Raw genomic sequence first — 20,401 nt, 5'->3', positions numbered from 1 at the left:
AGTTCGGTTTCGGTTTTTTGAAGGTGAACACCGAACCAGACTAGTTCGGTTCGATTTTGGTTTCTTGAAGTTCGGTTCGGTTCGGTCGATTTTTTAATTTTCGGTATTTATGCTCAGCCCTAAAATGAAGTACTCCCTCTGTCCCATATTACTACACCCTTCGTCTCATATTACTTAGCCACAACTAAAAATATATGTCTAATATGTCTAATTTTCTATTCTATATTTTTCTTATTATGTATAAACGCCCAAGGTGGACAAACACAGCAACAATAAGTTGTACAAAAAGCAACTGAAATTGTACTCTAAGCCGGGACTAACATATGTACATTTCAGAAGTTTAACATTAATACTACCTCTTGTGTGTTTGCCTTTTAAGTCCTCACGTGTCCGCAGCGTCTCAATTATCCTTTCATTTTCTTCATTTAGCATATACTCTCTCTGTCCCAATTTAAGTGTCTACGTTTAACTAGACACGGAGTTTAAGAAATAAAGATAAACTTTTGAATCTTGTGATTCTACATTAAAAATGTGTATAATATAATAAAATATCCTTTGAATCTTGTGATTATAAAATTGACAGGTAAGATATTTGAATTGTCAACTTACTAAATATAAATAGAGGCGGACATAACCAAAATAAGACAAATTTTAACAATAATTGAGAAATTAAAGGGAAAAATAAGAGGAAAAGAAAAAAATATAAAGACTCACTAAGGAGAATTGCAGTATTCTTTGCAAAATATAGAAACCATAAAGACTAACTAAAGTGAGTAACTAAATTAATCATGCTGAATCTCGTAAATCGCACGGGCATAGTTTGCTAGTTATTTGTTAAGAATTTAAGATGCTTAAGCCTCGGGTAGGTGGTGAGGACCCAACGCCACATCATGAAACCGATACAAGATAAGCTGAAAGAACAATCGTAAGTCTTATTGGTTATGCTTCAATAAAATAAATTCAGTATATTTTACATAAATAAAAGGAACATTTACCCAGATGGTTGCTCTTATTGGATTAGAAGGTCGAAGTTTAAATGGATATCATACAATCTCTTTCTAACAATATACATATAGTTGTCCAAATCCAGAATATAGTCACAGTACCGCGTCTCGGACATTTGGATTTTGCATTATCTGGAAACTTTAAGTTGCAGCTAACTACTCAAAGAATTAGACTGATATTAGAATAGCTATTCTCTAAAGTCTAATAACCCCTAAATTTCTAGAACTGATGAGCATCAAATCGCAGTTAATTGTCATTGTATTCTATACCTACTTCCACTACTATCACCCTTCCAAGTCCTCAAAAACTGAGTGCTTTGTGTTTCTCAACTCGTGGGCTGCTAAGAGCAGTATGCCCAATTGACTGAGCTGTTTTCTCGGGGCTTTCAGCTACTATATCCAAGGAACTGAAAGCTCTTGTCAAAGACGGATGAGACTTATTTCGGGCCAAATTGGAAGCACAAGGAACCCGATTCTGTAGGGAATGCGCGTTAAAGAATCCTTGTTGCTGGTCGAGCATTGCTGCTGACTCTTCAGCTGCACGCTGTCTTGTAGCATCATCTACATATAGTAGATCTTCAATCCTCGCCATCAAGTTAAAGGCCAGACTCTCCAACACCCTAGAGTAGCTCTCAAGTATTGAATGTCCTACATCCTGCATACATGAACATGACAGTTGCAGCTCAGTTTCTTTAATCCTTATATAATTGAGGAACTCCTTGGAACACATGAAATAGATGTTAGTAATGGTAAACAGTTTTATATTTGTCCTTCTAGTAACCTTCTACATCAAACAAAGGTTGGTATTAAGATGACCATATTAACTACTTTAGGTAGCAATAAAGTCGCAAAAATATAAGCTTTGATTTCGATTGAAGAGGTGATATTAATCATATTATGAACACGAGATAAGCTTTTGAAGCGTCATGCAAATATCAAATAAGAACATTGTAGCATCGACCTTCTTTTAAATTGTTAGAAAATTGTAGCATCAACCTTCAAAGGTTAATTTTTTGTGATTTTATTATAAGTATATACTTGGAAGGGTTCTACGCCCCCTAAGGCCCCATTTTACCAACTTGGCCAGCTTCAGATTTTTTGGTGTCTGCGGTGATCTTCTCATTAAGCAGCATTTGATATGTGGAATAAGCAACTTAACCAGGCTGTTCAATCAAGTTTGATGATCAGCTCCCTTACTTAACTTTCAGCCATTAATAAGCAAAAGCGACTGACATGATGGAAGTGGTTACAGAAGTAGAACAGTAAAGAAGAGACTCATGAGTATACCCTGTTATACTGAATTTTGTTCACGTCCAATGCAGTTTGAGGAAGGCCGGGAAAGTTTAGCTTTAAGTTCCTCAGCAGGTTCTCAGCTCGTTGTGACAATAGTTGATATCTTTCCATAAGACCAACAAGTCCCTTTACGGTTCCACCCCACGATGATTTTCCAGACTTTGACCGGTTCAAGTTCTTCTTTTCACATTTTTGCTTCCAAACGTGCATAGCAGCTTCAATCCTGTTTGCAATCTCCAAAGTCGTAAACTCTGATGAGAGATCCAAGTAATCAAGAAGGCACTCTGGAGAGAATTGATCAGCAGTGATATATCGGTGGAGAATTTCCCCTAAAGATGCCTTCCCACTCTGAGAAATTAGAGGCCAACGGTGAATTAAACAAAAGCAGCATGTGTAAAAGTTTTTAGAGAGCTGTGGAAGTAACTAAAGTAATACTGGGGGAGAAATCAATAACAAAGTTTGTCAAAAGCTGTCAAAAGCCCAAAGGGAAGAGGACACGAAAAATAAAAGGCAGAGACTATGAAGATCATGTCGGAAGACTATTTATCTTTCTGAAGTACGTTAGATAAGGCATATCTCAGAAAAGTTCCACACCAAGATGCTCTATTTCTGTTTATAACCAAGAAGTACTTAGTTTCACGAACAAGTGACCAAATTTCAGAAGATGAAGAAACGGAGAGAATGGACTATACAGTCATTGACAACGCTAGAGCAATAACCTAAATGCTTAGAAAGAATGCTGATATATATTTCATTGTTTCATTTTGTAATCATTCCAAAACCTAGTCCAAAGGGCATGGAGGAGGCTCAGAGCTAAAAGGTAATCTAGACACGATTAAGCGTGCAGATATAATGCTGATATATATAAAATATACAAATCCAAAAAGAACAGAAACAATGGAATTAACTGTCTGTATGCTAATTAAGCAGTCAAAGTTGTTGGTTTGTCTGACATGGCAAAAATCAGAAATTGAAGGCATACTCTACTATTATCAGAACTATATAAAAGAAGTAGAAGAGAAGAAACTCAACTGCACCTGCTGTATCAGTGGAGAAGATTATCATGCCATGGGCGACATGAAGAAGGGTGGACACTTAAAAAACAAAAATATGGGTGGACATAGGAATATTAAACGTACAGTGTGCCTAGAATTAATGAGTCACTGGTGTTTCCTGCAGATGAATGAAAAGGTCCATACCAGTCCAGCTAAAACATATAGCTTATTAATTGATAGGAAAGAGAAAAAGGTTACAAAAGATCGACCATTTCAATTATGAGCACACTTACCTTTGGCAAGCCGTCCAGGTAAGCTTTTGGTACTTCCATTTCAGATAGTGTGCTGGCATTGATCGCCTGAGCTGCCTTGAAAATTTGATTTGTGCATTCCCTACACTGCCGCAATCGTTTCCTTGTCTCTTCTGACAAACCTTTTGGTGGGACCTTTGGGAATGGTAGCCACCACTTCTCTTCAAGCCTAATGGAAGGTCTATTAGAGGAGGGGGAACAAGGATATGCTTCAACGTCTACTCCATCAGCAACAACTACCCCTCGGTCAACATAATAAAATTCACAACCAGAAAAGGCATCCAATATTCCTATTAGCATTGCATCTAGCTTCTTGAGTGCTGGAAGATTTACATAGAGGTCTGACCGTGGTTGAGTAACCATAACCTCAAAAGTCCCACCACCAGGGAACTCTTGCACAGAAGGTACAAGTTCTACTATTGAATCACTTACAGACAGAAGCCAGTCCATCTCTCGATGCCACATCAATTTCTTTTGTTGTGCTAATGACTCTAACTTCCAGAGTTCCCCGAAGACAGTGGCTGCAATTGGAATGAGAGAATATGCACAATGTTAATCCTAGAGGTATTTGCCCAAAATTAAAGGTCGCTAAAATGCGAAGTGAAATACCAGCTAGGTTAGTGATGGCATTGGAGATGGCGAAAGCAGTACAGACCCCTTGTCCTCCTCCAGACATATCTTCTCCTAGCAGTAGTTTAGCGAACCGCTCTTTCATCAATTCAACTTCTGTAATCACAAAAACAACATTCAGTGCCACATGAAATCAGGTAAAATTATACTACATAAACACACAACTTATTGGAAAGAGTTAAACTAGACAAAACTGGCACAAATGGCATCCTTTCTAATCCATTTTCATCCTAAAAGAAAAATCCAAAAGCCTATACAAAATCACAAGAAACGAAAATATTCCAACTTCCAAGAAACATCCTTAATGTCAACAGTAACCTTACAAGGGAAAACGAAGTGAATATCATTGTAACATACTTCTTTTAAAATAACAGCGAAGAGAAGATTCTCTAGGCTCAAAGTATATCGAAATTTCTCGGAATAAGTTCAATTCTCCCCCAGTCGAATAACATGGTTTATTGATTTTGCTCAATTTGATACCACCAGGTGGTTTCAGTGTCCATGAAACCACTGAAGGAAGACAAACAAGCCGTAATTAGTGTTGAATGACATGCTCTTGGTAACAAACAAAGATGCCAAAACACATTAAAAATACAAAAAGAAATAGGAATCTAACTTATATTCCCTCCGTCCCAAAATACTTGTAAGTTTTCGCTTCATGAGATTCAAACCACATGAACTTTAACAACATTTTAAGATATTTTTTCACCATATTGATTTGAGAAGAATTGCAATATATAATACTTTTCGTATAGTTACGAGACATCTAAATTTTACTTTTAGAATATTAAATAAATCTAGTTCAATTTAGCTACAAAGATTAGTCAAATAGTCTCAGAGAAATGAAACATGACAAGTAATTTGGGACAAACGGGGTATACATGAAGAAGCTACTCCCTTCGTCCCATAACACTTGTCATGTTTCGCTTCTCGAGAGACAATTCTACTAATCTTCAGAGCTAAATTGAATTAGATTAATCTAATATTTTAAAATAAACTTAGACATTCAAAAACTACAGTTGCATTTCTTCTTCTAATATCAATATGGTGAAAAGTACATACTAGTATATAAAATGTTGGTCAAAAGTTATATAGTTTGACTCTCAAATAAGGAGATGTGACAAGTAATTTGGGACGGATGGAGTAAAAACTTTCACTATTAGTTGCATTTTTACTTGCTTAGTATAAAAAAGAGTTAATGGTTAAAAACACATTTAAACTATCACTTTTTCAGGTAGTTAAAGTGAATAACCCATAATTAAGGTGTGTTTTAATAAATAGTTAATGATAGTTCAGCTAGAAAACTCGCACGCCTAAAGTAGGAAACTCATGAAAAAGCTGCAGTACAGGTAAGAAACTCATGAAAAAGTGATAGTTGAGCTAGAAAACTCGCGCGCCTAATAATTCAGGTAGAAAACTCACGAAAAAGTGACACAGTTGAGACGTGATTTTACCATTATCTCGGGAAAGGAAAGCTGTAGCACAAAGGTTACAAAATTACACACAGAATATAGAAAGGGCATCAAAATATGCACCTGATAACTCGGCTTCACCTTTATCCGGTTTCTTACGGGGAACAATGACGTGTCTATCTCCAACAACCGGCAACATAACAGTAGGCGGTTCAGGGAAACCGGAATTGGAGTTAAAATGAAGCGTAGTAGAAGAAGATGATAAAGAAGTAGAAACATCCTGTTGTTGTTGACGACGACCAGAGAAAGTACTGGTGCTACTACAACTAGTTTCCGACTCGCTGACGTCAGCACTGAGACTGTAACTGTCATCAAAACGCTCGCTCTGTATATCGTACTCGTCGTCGGTTGACGGTGATGAACTCGTCATTTTTCCGGGGAGTTGAGTGAAAGTAAAAAGTGTGGTAACAACGGGAAAATGTGAATTGTGTGATAAAGGCAATTTATATAATGGAGTTTGCTATGATTGTGAGGGAAGAATTGTTGAGTAAAGTGGGAGGAAAAAGCAAAAGTGTGTGTCATAAAAGCAGCTGGTATATTTATTTTTTTCCACTGCGCACTTAATATAATACTGCTCCCATTTCATAATATCTGGTGTTTTAACCTTTTTATTTAATTTTAAAATAAATAATATTTTAAGATTTTAAGAAGAAATTGATCTTGTTTTTCTAAACTTATCCTTATTTATAATCAAGAATAATTAAGTTACTTTTTTTTAGGCATTGAGGGTATGTTAGTAAAAATACTCATAATTTTTTTGGAATAAATAATTTCTTAAGGGTTTGCATAAGTTAAAACACCACTTATTATGGAATGGACTCAAAAGCTTCACGCCTAATTATGTGATCTAGTACTCCTACTTTCATTTTTACTTGTCCTGCTAAAAATAGTTTTCATTTTTAATTGTTCAGTTTGGAAAATTTCGGGATGATTTAATTTTTATTTTTAATATAAATTATTAGGTTGAATATTTTAAGAAATTAAGTGGATGCACAACTTTTAAAGTATATTGGATTGTTTTTGTTCATTAAATGACTTAGTAATAATTAAGGGTGATATATAAAATTGTCATTTCATTTAAGACTCTTTAAAAGGTGTGTCAAGTCAATACATGACAAGTAAAACTGGAAGGACGGATTACCACTCAAAAGCTTTGCGCCAAATTATGTGATCTATGATGAATAAAGTAAGTTAAGAATCGTGAAATTTGAGGTTCCAATTTCTGCCTAAATAAAAAAATTAAGTAATTTTTTCTCGTGTGCAAGCTTTAGTGAACAAAATTATTCGATATTCATATTATAATTGCATTGGTAAGAGGTAACAATTTTCATGAAATTAGTTAAAATGTACTCAAGCAAATTTTTTTTTTCCACTGCTCAAGCTAACTTGAATCCCACAGTTATTGAGAAAATTATCACTCAAAACTAAAGGTTGTTAGTTGCTGCAATGAAAGTGATCACTGTTTTCAGTTTCTTTTCAATGTGCATCGCACTTTTTTTTTTCTTTTTTCTTTTTTTTTCACTCTCATAATCGAACGTTTGATTTTGCGGAAAGCAGGGAGACCCCATGATCACATGGCATTGGACTCCTTTTTGTTTGATTCGAGGCGTGGACTTTGATTGACAAATAATGACGTGTTAATCCAAATAAATTGGAATTGCTTATTCCATTAATCCATGAAATTAATTAGATATTTTAATGGATGGATAAATCACTTCACTTTTAATAGGTCTCGAATTCAAGTTCAGAAGTAAAGAATCTTTTAATCAAAGATTTGATCTCAATACTTTCGACGTAGAATGTCAAATTATGTGAAAAAATCATTTAAATTACAATAAATAATAAATATGAATTCATAATTTTTTAAAAATATAACAATGAATTCAAGGCTAAAACCCTTAAAATTTGAATTCACATAACTTGAATCCAGAATCCGCATTTACTTTTAATAAGGTTTGTCTTACTCCTACTGTATAATCGTTTGTTTCTTAGGAGAGCTAAAAGTTTGCTTGCGTTCAACCGTTTTAATTTAGACATGGTTGTCACTTGGGGTAAAGTTGGAAAAAGAATTTTTGGTGGATGTCTCTATTGAGTGCTTGACCTAGTAGTATTTAAAGTACAGTAGATGTCACTAAAAGTAGTAAAAAGTAAATCACGAGTAGTAGCTTAAAAAAATTCGTAAAAGGATCTCATGTAGTGGATTTATCACATGTGACTGTTGACACATTAAGAAACACGAGTTTACAATCAATAATGGCATTGATAACACAATATTATTAAGTTATTGTATATATGCTTTGTTTTTTCAGACGAAAAAGGAGAAAAAAGCTCACTTGGAGAGAACAGATTTGAGAACAGATATAATACCACTCCCTCCGTCCCAAATTACTTCTCATGTTTCGCTTTCCAAAAGTCAATTTAACTAATGTTCTAAGCTAAATTGAATTAAATTAATTTAATATTTTAAATTAAAAGTAAATGTCTGAAAATTATATGAAAAGTACTACTATAAGTAATTGCAAATCTTCTTAAATCACTATAATGAATAAATACATATTAAAATATTGGTCAAAGTTCATATAATTTGAATCTTGTAAAGCAAAAAGATGACAAGTATTTTGAGACGGCACCAGCACATAGTAGTATACAATTTGATGAAGAACATAATATCACCTCAACAAAGTTAAAAAGAAAGAAAAAATGAGCATCATATATGTCAACTGGTGCAGTGTGCAGTAATATTATTGAGGGTTAATTTTGAAATTAATGACACGGGCTAGAGTTTATGTTGCTATATATTTATATCTACCAAAAGAATTTAATTTAGTTTGGTGCTTGTCCCTTCCCTTTGGAGACTTGGACAGTTATTCCTGTTGGTAAATGCCAATAGTTGCCAAGGCTACTTAAGACCTCTGTCCACCGCGGTTTAATACTGTCATCAATGCGTGCGACCTACACCAACTAGATTCTACTATTGCTGAATTATTATTTCTTCTTCATACACAAATTTAATTTGCACTATCATTTACGTACACCCCTTTAATTAAACTATACTCTCCGTCTCATATTATTTGTTCACATCACAATAAATATCCGTTCCAAAATATTTGTCCACTTATAAAATCAAGATAGAATTAATTAAATTTTTCCTACTTTGTCGTTAACATTAATTGTTTTTTAAAGTAATCAATATTGATTAGAGTGCAATTAATTAGAGAGAGTCAAGGGTAATGTCGTAAAAATACACTTTTATTTATGAGTATCCAACTATTTATTGTTGCATCTTTCGTGGGTGTATGTGATTGACTTTTACACAATTTTAACTCGAAAGAGTTGGCACATGTACAATTTGTATATGCAATTATAATATGAGTGTATCATTTTAACTATCCAGCGAACTTACTGACATGGTATCATCTAGTTGGTTTTAGATGGCTCCTTCAATCCTTAGAGCCATTATATTGCTGTCCAATTGCCAGAGAGCTCACAGTAAATATTTATCCGGATCGAATGTTTACACCGAATATGTTTACACCGAATAAATATGCGGTACGAGTAAGTTTTTACTAGGAACTAGCTGTTAATAACAAGAATTTTACTTATAAGCTCTGATCCCTCTGCATCCTTTATGGGCCAGGCCGATGGATGATCAAAAAGATTCATGGGCCTCTACTGGTGACTTCCATTGCACTTGAAAGAGAAATTTGCGGGCTTGAAAAAGATATTTTTCCTTTTTCTCTCTTTTTTTGTTTTTAAAAAAAAATCTTCATCTCTACTGACGGACGACCGTGACATTTTTACACCCAAGTGGTAGAAAAGATTAAAATAAATAAGAGGTCACTCTGCAAACGTTGAATATGGCACCACATATTTAGTGCAATTAGCATAGTTTGCGTGCACAAACTGGTTAATGTTGCGTTGCTCTGCTAGCTCTAATTCTATTGAACGTATCATAATTTGAGATCTGGTGTGCATTATTTGATGGGCATGTCAAAAAAGTCAAATACTCCTAACCTTAGTCATTATTCATTTCATAAAAGGATTTAAGTGATATTTATTTATACGGTACAAAATATTCTTTTCATCAATATAGCTTAAGCTATTAAAGCGGGTTATTTGCATTCTTTCCATGTTTACTTATTATCAACTCACAATTAATTGCTATAAACAGTTATCTGTAATTAACTTTTAAATAACAGTAATGCTGCTATAGAAATAAACTAGATTAAATAACCCAAAACACGCTAATAACCGGTCTTTACTTGTCATTAAGAGAAATAGTATCTTGATATATTTAGCGAACATTAATGAAATTTAATCACAAGTCTTAGGAACTACAACTGGCAGAGTTATTTCAATCAGCTGATGGAATTGAGTTGATATCTATTTAGGAGAGAATTAATGTTTTCACAAACAAGTTACAATAATGCATTTTATCAATGACCAAACTTCTAAAATCAACTTATTTTGAAAAGTATTTTTGGCCAAAAGCAATCTGTATTTGGTCAATTAATTTAAAAAGTACTTATGGGCAATAATTAGTGTTTGACTAAGCTTTTAGAAAGTGTTTTTAAGTGTATTTTTCTCAAAAATGCTTTTCAAAAAAGTGTTTTTGGGCAAAAACTATTTTTTTTAGCTTCTGAAAAACGATTTTTGCTACTCCCAGCACTTATTTTCTCTCAAAAACTTGACCAAATACCTCACTTTTTTAAATAAACACTTTTGAGGAAAAATAAACTCGACTAAATAGGCTTAGGTCTTAATTCTTTGCTCAAACAACAAATTGAACGGGGGAAATCTGTTCTCTTTTATCCTGCCTCTCCTTTGTACATTCAAGCTTAAGAAACAACTCGTCTTTTCTCCAAAATATTTATTAGTGGAATTCCTTATTGAGGCAATTTATTCTTCTTTTTCTTTTTAATTAAGAACGGAAAGAAGTACAAAACATTTTTTTTAAACAACAATTAACGGAACATGTTTCACGTACAGGAGCAACGTGCATCATAGTAATTTTGATTTCACATTGCATCACTTAAGTGTAGTATTGTGATACAGAAAAATATATACTCATGTGTGGTGCTTGCATGCACCAAATTGAGTTAATTAATTTGACGTAAGAGCATTAGACACAAATTGTGGAGAGAATACGTACATTAATAAATCACAGTTGATTGATAAAATTTATGTACTATATACGCATATCATTCACTTATTAATTAGTAGATGGAAAGTGCAAACATCTAATTGTTTACCCCGAACTTTGGATAATCAATTGAATTTGTAAGTGGGTATAGGATATGTGCTTTGTTCTTGACGTATGTTAGATAAAGGAAATAGAGATTGGAAGGCTCTCCAATGAAGCGAAGATGTAGACGCTTGTGAGCAATGTATTATATGATTAATAATAATTCTTGAAAGAAAACGGCCTTGGCCTAATAAATGAGAGGAGAGTAAGTATATGAGATTCTTTTCTTACAAATGTTCTTGAAATGTAAAGGAGCCAACCTCCTCAAAGGAGGGGGTGTCTCTTATTTATAGTCTCGCCTCCATGGGGGCTTCATACAATGTGAATCTAATAAAATAATAATAACAAGACAACTTCCGAACGGATTTGGTGGGATTTGGATCGACGGCGTCGTCGACACCGACACACGTGGTTGATACCGACCGTGACGAGATCGCCATCGACGCGCGGCTCACGTACGCCGGTCCGGACCAACGACCACCCGGACCAACGGCCACACGGGACCGAATGGCACCCTTGCTCAGTTCCGGTACAAGCGCTCCTCCGGTTCGGCTCCGGTACAAGCGCTCCTCCGGTTCAGCTCGAATGTCATCAGGTACGTTCCCATCTTCCTTGCCCGGACCTCACTTCATTGGTTTACGTTACGTCCGGTTTTCCCCGTATACACTAATGTATATAATTTTTTTTCTTTTTAAATCCCTCATAAACTTCCGTTCTTATACATTCTCTTTTTTATTCAAAGCTCATATACGTACTCCAAGAAAATAGAATTAAAGTAAAAGAAAAAACCTAACACCACTTCTACCAATACTTCCACGCTACTAAGAAAGACGTCATGTCTAAATAGATTTGAAAATCACATGTATTAATTTTCTATTGCTTATAAATTTTAATACGTCTTCCCCAAACAATTTTTTTTTCTAATTTATCCGCACGATTAATTAAATATTGACCAAGACAGCTAAGAACCCACAATTCCAAGAGTGCATCCGTACGTCATTTTCTTTTCCCATGATATTAGGTCTCCTTACGATAATGAAAGAATCTGATGAAAATGAGTGTCCCAAAGTATATGGCGACATAATTCACAAAATGACAACACTTCTCATTTCTTTATTACTTTTCGCGCGTATTTTAGTTTATCTAAGCCCCAAACAAACCATTCAAACTTCGACATCTTCCTCACAATGTTCTCATTTGTACACCAAATCACGCCATAATACTTCATGTCAATTTTCTACAATATGCATACCTGGTTCGCATTAATACGTGACGCTTGTCTTTTCTTCTATCTTATATTTAACTGGTGCAATAAGCAACGTTGTTCCTACGTCAAAGACTTCCAAAAAAAGCCTTTTGATTCATATTAAGCAACCTTAGCTTGTTAAATTTTACGTCCAAACTTTCCGATAGAAGGATTTGTTGACGTTATTTTGTGGAGAATGGGTTCGCTTCAGGCCATTGACGAGCCCAGCCGGACATATCCATTTGCTCGGCGTGATGAATCTGTCATTGATAGCTATCATGGCGTCGACGTTTCTGATCCTTATAGATGGTACGTGTTACTCTCTTTGTTTCATTTTATATGATATTCGTTCTTTCTTGATTAGAATGACAAATTTTTATACTTAGAAGTTCTTTAAATTTTAATGACCTGCTCTTATTACCAGAGAATTAATATCATGGTAATAATTAGCATACTTAAAAGTTAAAAACCACCGGTTTCAAGTTTTTCCTTAAATTCCATGACTCGTCAACGGTTGCGTAGCTTGTGGCCAGGCCTCAATTGAATCCCCTTAGCAGATATTCTGCATTATTAATAGAGTAAAAATCTTTTTTTTATTTTTTTTATTTTTGGTATATATATATATATATATATATATATATATACTATTGAATCTCCTTGACATAGGGAAAGATTCTAGTTCAGTAGCTAGCATTGGTCCGTGGAGGTTCAAAGTTTGCTTTAGGTTAGGTTCAAATTCTAGGTGTAATATTTTCGTATTTTTCTGAATCCATTTGTTCATGTTTCTAGTTCCTTCACTGTATGAAATGGAGTTGGTAGAATTTGGAGAAAAGAGCTTATGCATGCTCTTAATTACCGGTTTTTTATAACTATATAGAACGTTAAATTGAAGGAAATGGATTCATTTTTGGCCGCGTTTTGATTTATTTTGTGTTTTTGAACTTTGTGTTAGGCTTGAGGATCCAGATTCAGAGGAGACGAAAGAGTTTGTTGAGAAACAAGTGACTTTGACTGAGTCAGTGCTCAAGACTTGTGAGACAAGAGAAAAGCTAAGGGAAAAACTAACAAAATTGTTTGATTTTCCCAAGTATGATGTTCCATTTAGGGCAGGTGATAAGTACTTCTACTTCCATAATACGGGCCTTCAACCTCAAAAAGTCCTGCATGTTCAGGTTCGCGCTCTATTATATCACTCTACTATACGCAATAGTTTAATTTTACCCTCTATTATATTTTACGCAAATGTGCAAATATACTTATATTTGCGATTTAGAGCAGATATACTCCTGTTAAAAAAATAGTGTATATATACCCTTCTTTCTTATACAAACAGTGCAAATATACCCTTTTCGCGAACGGATTTTTAAAAAAAATCATTTTGCTTATTTTTTAATTAGAAAAATGACATGCAGTTTTAGAAAAATATGTCTACTAAAAAAAAAAAAAAAGGGTGGACTTTTTTTTAAAGCCACGTGGTATTTTTTTTAATTAAAAAATAAACTAAATGATTAAAAAAAATCCTTAGCAAAAAGGGTATATTTGCACCATTTTGTAACGGCAGGGGTATTTACACCACTTTTATAACGGGGATATATCTACTCTAAATCGTAAAGTCGAGGGGTATATTTGCACCTTTTCCCTATATTTTATATACTTTATGGTCGTTCATACCCTAGCACGCCGTTTCGTATTTGTACCTAAGCTGGACCTCCAATTTGAAGTATAAAACCATAGACAAAATGCGGGCTAAATTTAGAACTTTTTTCTCGAAGTTTTTTGACACGTACACGTGCATGTCGGAGCTCTGTTAAAAATCGGGTAAATTCACAAATGGCCACATTTTAGTTGATTTCGATGCAAATGGCCATTTTCCAAAGATAATGTTGAAAAGTAGCCAGTAGGCACTATTTCTACCATAAAATCAAGGACAAATACGAGATCATTTTTTAATTTCAGGAGTGTGAATGACCGACGGTAAAATCAAAATATTTCATATATTTTTAAACTCTGGAGGGATAAATTTGGACCTTTTCCTTTCCTTAAGTCTCTTTTATGTTATTTGACTAATTTTATTTGTATGGATTGTGTTTTGTTACTTTAGGATAGTTTGGATGGAAAGCCAGAAGTACTGCTTGATCCAAATACACTTAGTGAGGATGGCACAGTTTCATTGAGTATGTGTGCAATTAGTGAGAATGCTAAATATTTGGCATATGGTATTAGTTCAAGTGGAAGTGATTGGGTGACTATCAAACTTATGAGAGTGGAGGATAAGGGCGACGAGCCTGATATAATTTCGTGGGTAAGTTAATAGAAACATATAATATCTCGATTTAAATTTATATATGTTGACAATATGAAAAAACGTTACACTATCAGTGTACTATGGTCAAATTATTCGTTGTGGTCGTAATTTTAATTTGTTCTCTGCAGGTTAAGTTCTCAAACATTAGCTGGACTCGTGATTGTAAAGGATTCTTCTATAGCAGTTATCCAGCTCCCAAGTGAGTGTTGATAAATTTAAGTTGTATTTTTCTAATTAATTTAACTTGTTTCCATAGACGATGTGCTGGAATTTTACAGTATCACTACAATTTAATCTGCTATAGAAGGTCAATTGCCTTAGTGTTCGATAAATTATGACACTCAGTATGGACAGTTACCGTTAATTATATGTACCTTTCAAATGACCTGATAGTGTAAGAAAACTATTTTATGTGATTAATTCTAAAGTCTGGAGATTTTGCTTCTTAGGAATGGCGAAAATTTGGACGGGAGAGAGACAGATGCAAATTTACACCAGCAAGTGTATTATCATTGCTTGGGTACTGATCAATCTGATGATATATTGTGTTGGAAAGATCCAGAAAATCCAATGCATAGACATATAGCTTCAGTGACCGAAGATGGAAAGGTAATTAGTACTTGTTAAGTCTAAATCTACCTTAATCCTAATTGTTGCATGATTGTTGTGATGTGAGCATTAGGGAATCTTAAAGCAAAATCAGTTAAAACTTGAATTGAGTGGTTTGACATTGATTCAAATAACAAAAGAAAAAAATACATATTAAGGATGGTCATGCTAATTGATAATATAAGTTACATTGATAAATGGAAATAAAGATATTCATGATGCTAATTGATATAATATGTCACATTGATAAATGGAAATACAGATATTCATCAGCAACTTATTTTCCCTGCTCTCTTTACTGGTTGCTTGCAGTTATGAACTTCTTTTTCCCTCCCACCCTCCACAAATGGCATCGAACACTGCAGTTATCGATGCTGGCAGCACTAACCTACACAACTATGATAGTCCAATTCAATCCTGCGTCACAACTTCCGGTTAAAACTCGCAGAAGCCACAACTTTGCCACCTGGAAGGCACTATTTTCCATGATCATATATGGCCACGACCTCTATGGTCATCTGAACAGACCTACTTCCGCTCTGTCTCACACCGCCACATCAGGCTAGGAGCAGGAGTAATCTATTTAGATGACCATAAAGGTCATCGCCATACATAGTATGGACAATTGTGCCTTCAAGACAACAAAGTTGTGACTTCTGCTTAGTTTAATCAGAAGTTGTGAAACGGGGTTGAACTGGACTACCTTATAGTTGTGCCTGTAGTGTCGTTGGCATTGACAACTGTAGTGTTGGAGGCCATTTGTGGACGGTGAGAGGAAACTGAAAATAAGGTGAATGAATCAGATACATTTTATTGAACTAGAAGTAACATTTAAATACAAGTCAAGGGAAACAAACTTCCCGAGTGAACTCCTTTAATAGAGGAAATTATTCAAATCTCCTTAAAGGAAGGAACAACAAAAACAATCCTACTGAAGAAAAGGTCAAACAATAACAAGAAAAATAATTCTTGCGCCACTAGTTACATTTAAGGGGTGTCAAATGGGAAGGTCTGGATTTGGGCATATCAAAATGGGCTAAAACGCAGATGATAACCCAACCCACCCTATTTTTCATTAAGTTTTAATTGTTTTTTTTTTTTTAAAAAAATAATTTTTAAGTACCTAATAAAACCAATTTTTTTCTTTATTATAACTATATATAACATACTCCCTGTGTCCTAATTTATGTGATACACTTTTCTTTTTAGTTTGTCGGAAAAAAAATAATATGTTTCTATATTTAGAAATAATTTAACTCAAAACTTCCCCTTTTAACCTTAATGAAATGATTTACAGTCACACAAATATCTATAAATTGTTTTAGACCATAAGTTTCAAAAGTCTTCCTTTTTTTTTTTAAACTTCGTGCCTAGTCAAACTAGCATAAATTGGGACGGAGGGAGTATTACATTAAAAAAATATCTTTTTGAAAATATTTCTGACAAAGTTTTCTGAGTGAATCTGGGATAAATATCAGCCTAATTTTTAGATGGGCTAAAATAATAAATGTGCGGGTCTGAACGGGTTGGGTTGGTCATGTTTCCGTGGGCTAATTTTGTGTACTTAGTTAAATTCATAAATGAAAATAGAGTTTAACTGCTCAAAATTATTCCTTTTTGCCTAAATTAGATTTTCTGTTTCGTTTTGCAGTATGTTCTCCTATACATTTTTCGGAACTGTGATACTGTCAACCAACTATATTACTGTGCTTTATCTACATTGCCAAATGGGATTTCAAGTTACAAAGGCAAAAACGAGGCATTTCCCTTTATCAAGCTTGTTGACAAATTTGATGCATCATATGATTATGTTGCACATAATGGCACTGTTTTCACTTTTCAAACTAACAAGGATGCTCCTAAGTACAAATTAGTCGGAGTGGACGTGGAAAATCCTGATTTCTGGTTTGACATAATCCAAGAGGACGAAAAGGATGTGCTTCAATCAGCTGTTGCAGTTAATGAGAATCAACTTGTTGTGAGTTATCTGAGAGATGTGAAAAATGTTGTGCAGTTGAGAGATTTAGAAACAGGTGCCTTGCTTCATCATTTACCTATTGATATTGGTAGAGTATCAGGAATTTCAGCTCGTCGCAAAGATGATTCTGTTTTTATTGGATTTATGAGCTTTTTGATCCCTGGATTGATATATGAGTGTAACCTCAAGGGTGAAGTTCCTGATCTTAAAGTATTTCGAGAAATCGTCGTTCCTGACTTTGATCGGACAGAGTTCCAAGTTAATCAGGTGAATGAGTTTTTCCCCCTATTAGTTTGCCATTATGGCATTAATGTGATGCTTATGAATGCGAAATTTACAGAAGTTTGTTCTAAAGACTTTTTAAACATTGAATCACCTTATCTTAAAATGATTTTATAACCATTATTAAATTATTCTGGAGTATTGAAATCTTTACTTGAATATGTTGCATTTGCGTGTGTATTCCTGAGTTTACATAATATACATCTTTTACACCATCAAGTCATTTTTACTTGTTGTAGTAGGTAACATATCTTATTTTCAAGATTTCAAATCCCACATTTTAAGGAGACTTACCGGTAGATATCATTTGAATGACCTGATAGTGCAAAAGTTGTTTACTCTGACGATATATCGTGTATTCATTTAATTTTTGCAAAATAGGACAATTACTGGCACCACGTCTGGAAATAGTGATATTTTCGTTTCCTTTGTTTGTATGTTCTTGCATCTCTCCTCTTGTGCTGTTAATTCCAGCAGATGTCACAACACTTTAATACAGTAGCGGAACCAGGAATTCAACAATATATATATATATATACAAGGAAAAATTGTTTTTTGACCAATTCTTCTTGTGAACCGGGCTCCATTTTGCAGGTATTCGTGCCAAGTAAAGATGGTGTCAAGATACCTATGTTCACAGTGGCTAAAAAGGGCATTTCTCTAGATGGATGCAACCCTTGTTTATTATTCGGATACGGAGGATTCAATGTCAGTTTTACTCCATCTTTTTCTGCTGCTCGCGTTGTGCTTGCAAAGCATTTAGGTGTAGTTTTTGCCATAGCAAATATTCGTGGTGGTGGAGAATATGGAGAAGAGTGGTACAAAGCTGGTGCCCTTTCCAAAAAGCAAAATTGCTTTGATGACTTTATATCGGCTGCGGAGTATCTTGTAACTGCTGGTTATACACAGCCCCATAAGTTGTGTATTGAAGGTGGAAGCAATGGTGGCCTTCTTGTTGGAGCCTGTGTCAATCAGGTACTTCAGCTATTTGTTCAAGGAATTTAACTTATACAGTCAAACCTCTCTGTAACAGTCATCCTCTGTAACGGCATTTCACTATAACGGCCAAGTCTTTTTTTGGAACCGGTTTTTCATGTTATATTATAATAATGTTCTCTATAACAACATTTAGCTATACCAGCTAAAGTATAGCCAAACAAACTTCGCCGTTATAGAGAGTTTTCACCGTATCCACTGGCATTGTAACGAGACAGGGCAACTTAACATGCTATATTACAGAAGTTTACTTGCATTATTGTTCAGGTTACTAATTCCACCTTTGTAGGTCGTTGCAGTTTACCTCATAGTGTAAAAAACGTTTACATTGTCAGTGTGTAGAAGTTAATCTTGAAAATATATGCCTACTTTTACTTTTTGTTGCGTAGTGTTTATAGATCAGTGTTAACTGTGGGCGCTTCATAATTGCAGAGACCTGATCTGTTTGGTTGCGCTCTTGCTCATGTTGGTGTTATGGATATGCTTAGATTTCACAAGTTCACTATAGGTGAGTGTGTTGTTTTTACAGTTGTATTTTGCTACTACTTTGGTTGTTGGTTCTGTATGCCACAACAATTTATTTTCCCTTTCTCATTAGGCCATGCATGGACCTCTGATTTTGGCTGTTCGGATAAGGAGGAAGAATTTCAATGGCTAATCAAGTGAGTTTTTGAACTCTTATTTAAAAGGGCTTAACTTCGATTTTTTTACACTATCGTCACTCAAAAACTATGTTGTTCGACTCTTCAAAAATGCCGATAGGTGTGTGTCTTTTGGAGGATCCAACACGTGCGACTACATTGAATTTACTCATCATATATACAATTTTTCCCTTTTCAGATATTCACCATTGCATAATGTGAGGAGGCCGTGGGAACAATCTGCCAATCTAGCATATGTTCAATACCCTTCCATCATGCTATTGACTGCAGATCATGATGATAGGGTGGTTCCGTTGCACTCACTAAAACTATTGGCTGTAAGTTACTAATTAGCCAAAACATTTGTTCTTCACTTGCGCACATTCAAGGTGCATTAATTTATTTTGATTAGCATGCATATTTGCTGTTCATGAGATGCATCTAGCTATGAACATCGTGTGATTAGTAACTTAGAACAAATAGGAAGCAAACATGTTATAATAGGTTAATAAGTTACACTAATAGTATAGAATAATGTTTCATTATCAGTGCATATAACTTAACTCCATCGCGATATGTTCTACAGACAATGCAATATGTCTTGTGCACGAGTGAGGAGAAAAGTCTGCAGACCAACCCCATTATTGGTAGGATCGAACGTAAGGCTGGTCATGGATGTGGACGTCCAACACAAAAAACTGTAAGCTCCTCACCAGTAATTGTTGTATTTCTTTTGCATCTTTGATTCAAAGTCAGATAGTTGAACTTTATTAACCTGCATTGCAGATTGATGAAGCTGCAGATAGATATGCATTCATGGCTAAAGAGTTGGGTGCTGCTTGGATTGAGTGAAATGATGTTTGTACAAAGGCATAATAAGGAAAATGGTGGAAGAATAAGGAGGTCATAGTTTGTTGTCCTCACAGTTGGTGCTATATTTCCAAATAAAGAAATCTGTTTAAAAAAACTGAGTTCTCGGAAAAAAATTAGAGGCTTCCACCATTTCAGTATCATTTGGGATTCTCTTGGCGTGAGAGTGCAGCAACAATTGCGCCTCAGTCCCAAGCAAGTCGGGGTCGGCTATTTGGCGTGAGGGTGCACGGGAAAGAATTTTAACAAGATGAACAACTTATCATGTAGAATAACCACTGATATAGTTTCTTAGGTTTTATAGTTTTTTGAAGCACCCTTTCCTGTGTAGTGTGTGTATAGAGCTGGTAAGCGCAATAGGACTTTTGGTTGATGGTGCGCCCCAGAATACTGATGTGTACATAATATTTCTATGAAAGAGAAATTAGTATATTTGGATATTACCTTTTCCTCTTTTCTTGACGAAGAGCCGTTAAATAGCAGTCCTCCATTTCAATTTATGTGACTATTTACTCGTTAAGTCT

At 34.7% G+C, this 20,401-nt stretch overlaps 2 protein-coding genes across 3 annotated transcripts; one reads left to right on the top strand and one right to left on the bottom strand.

Annotated features, from left to right (window-relative positions):
- Nucleotides 1–1,040: 1,040 nt before the first annotated feature.
- Nucleotides 1,041–6,238, bottom strand: LOC132033076 (rop guanine nucleotide exchange factor 1-like). Its single transcript, XM_059422938.1, has 5 exons — nucleotides 5,769–6,238; nucleotides 4,213–4,329; nucleotides 3,586–4,124; nucleotides 2,292–2,645; nucleotides 1,041–1,659 (listed from the first exon to the last, which is right to left on the bottom strand). Exons 1-5 carry the CDS (start codon nucleotides 6,073–6,075, stop codon nucleotides 1,306–1,308), a joined length of 1,671 nt encoding a protein of 556 aa, XP_059278921.1. The 5' UTR covers nucleotides 6,076–6,238; the 3' UTR covers nucleotides 1,041–1,305.
- Nucleotides 6,239–12,198: 5,960 nt separating this feature from the next.
- Nucleotides 12,199–20,320, top strand: LOC132033072 (uncharacterized). Of its 2 annotated transcripts, XM_059422934.1 has the most exons (12): nucleotides 12,199–12,505; nucleotides 13,149–13,368; nucleotides 14,298–14,498; nucleotides 14,630–14,700; nucleotides 14,951–15,110; nucleotides 16,762–17,355; nucleotides 17,965–18,345; nucleotides 18,799–18,874; nucleotides 18,965–19,028; nucleotides 19,207–19,345; nucleotides 19,594–19,707; nucleotides 19,794–20,320. In XM_059422934.1, exons 1-12 carry the CDS (start codon nucleotides 12,393–12,395, stop codon nucleotides 19,857–19,859), a joined length of 2,199 nt encoding a protein of 732 aa, XP_059278917.1. In that variant the 5' UTR covers nucleotides 12,199–12,392; the 3' UTR covers nucleotides 19,860–20,320. The 2 variants fall into 2 exon arrangements, with proteins under 2 accessions (XP_059278917.1, XP_059278918.1); XM_059422935.1 differs by lacking the exon at nucleotides 12,199–12,505 and having other exon boundaries at nucleotides 13,154–13,368; nucleotides 14,303–14,498.
- The last annotated feature ends 81 nt before the right edge of the window (nucleotides 20,321–20,401 follow it).

Source organism: Lycium ferocissimum, chromosome 10 (assembly GCF_029784015.1).
Source record: "Lycium ferocissimum isolate CSIRO_LF1 chromosome 10, AGI_CSIRO_Lferr_CH_V1, whole genome shotgun sequence".
In the NCBI taxonomy this organism is placed as follows: Eukaryota; Viridiplantae; Streptophyta; class Magnoliopsida; order Solanales; family Solanaceae; genus Lycium; species Lycium ferocissimum.
Note: the sequence above shows the minus strand (reverse complement) of the source record. Positions and strands in the feature narration are given on the sequence as shown.

Bases quoted from the DNA above. Each gene is read 5' to 3' on its own strand.
- LOC132033076 (XM_059422938.1), bottom strand. From the start codon at position 6,075: ATGACGAGTTCATCACCGTCAACCGACGACGAGTACGATATACAGAGC. The intron at 4,330-5,768 runs GTGCATATTTTG...TTGTGATTACAG, and splicing joins AGGTGAAGCCGAGTTATCAG to AAGTTGAATTGATGAAAGAG. The intron at 2,646-3,585 runs GTAAGTGTGCTC...CTAATTTCTCAG, and splicing joins ACCTGGACGGCTTGCCAAAG to AGTGGGAAGGCATCTTTAGG.
- LOC132033072 (XM_059422934.1), top strand. From the start codon at position 12,393: ATGGGTTCGCTTCAGGCCATTGACGAGCCCAGCCGGACATATCCATTT. The intron at 15,111-16,761 runs GTAATTAGTACT...TTCGTTTTGCAG, and splicing joins CAGTGACCGAAGATGGAAAG to TATGTTCTCCTATACATTTT. The intron at 19,029-19,206 runs GTGAGTTTTTGA...TTCCCTTTTCAG, and splicing joins GAATTTCAATGGCTAATCAA to ATATTCACCATTGCATAATG.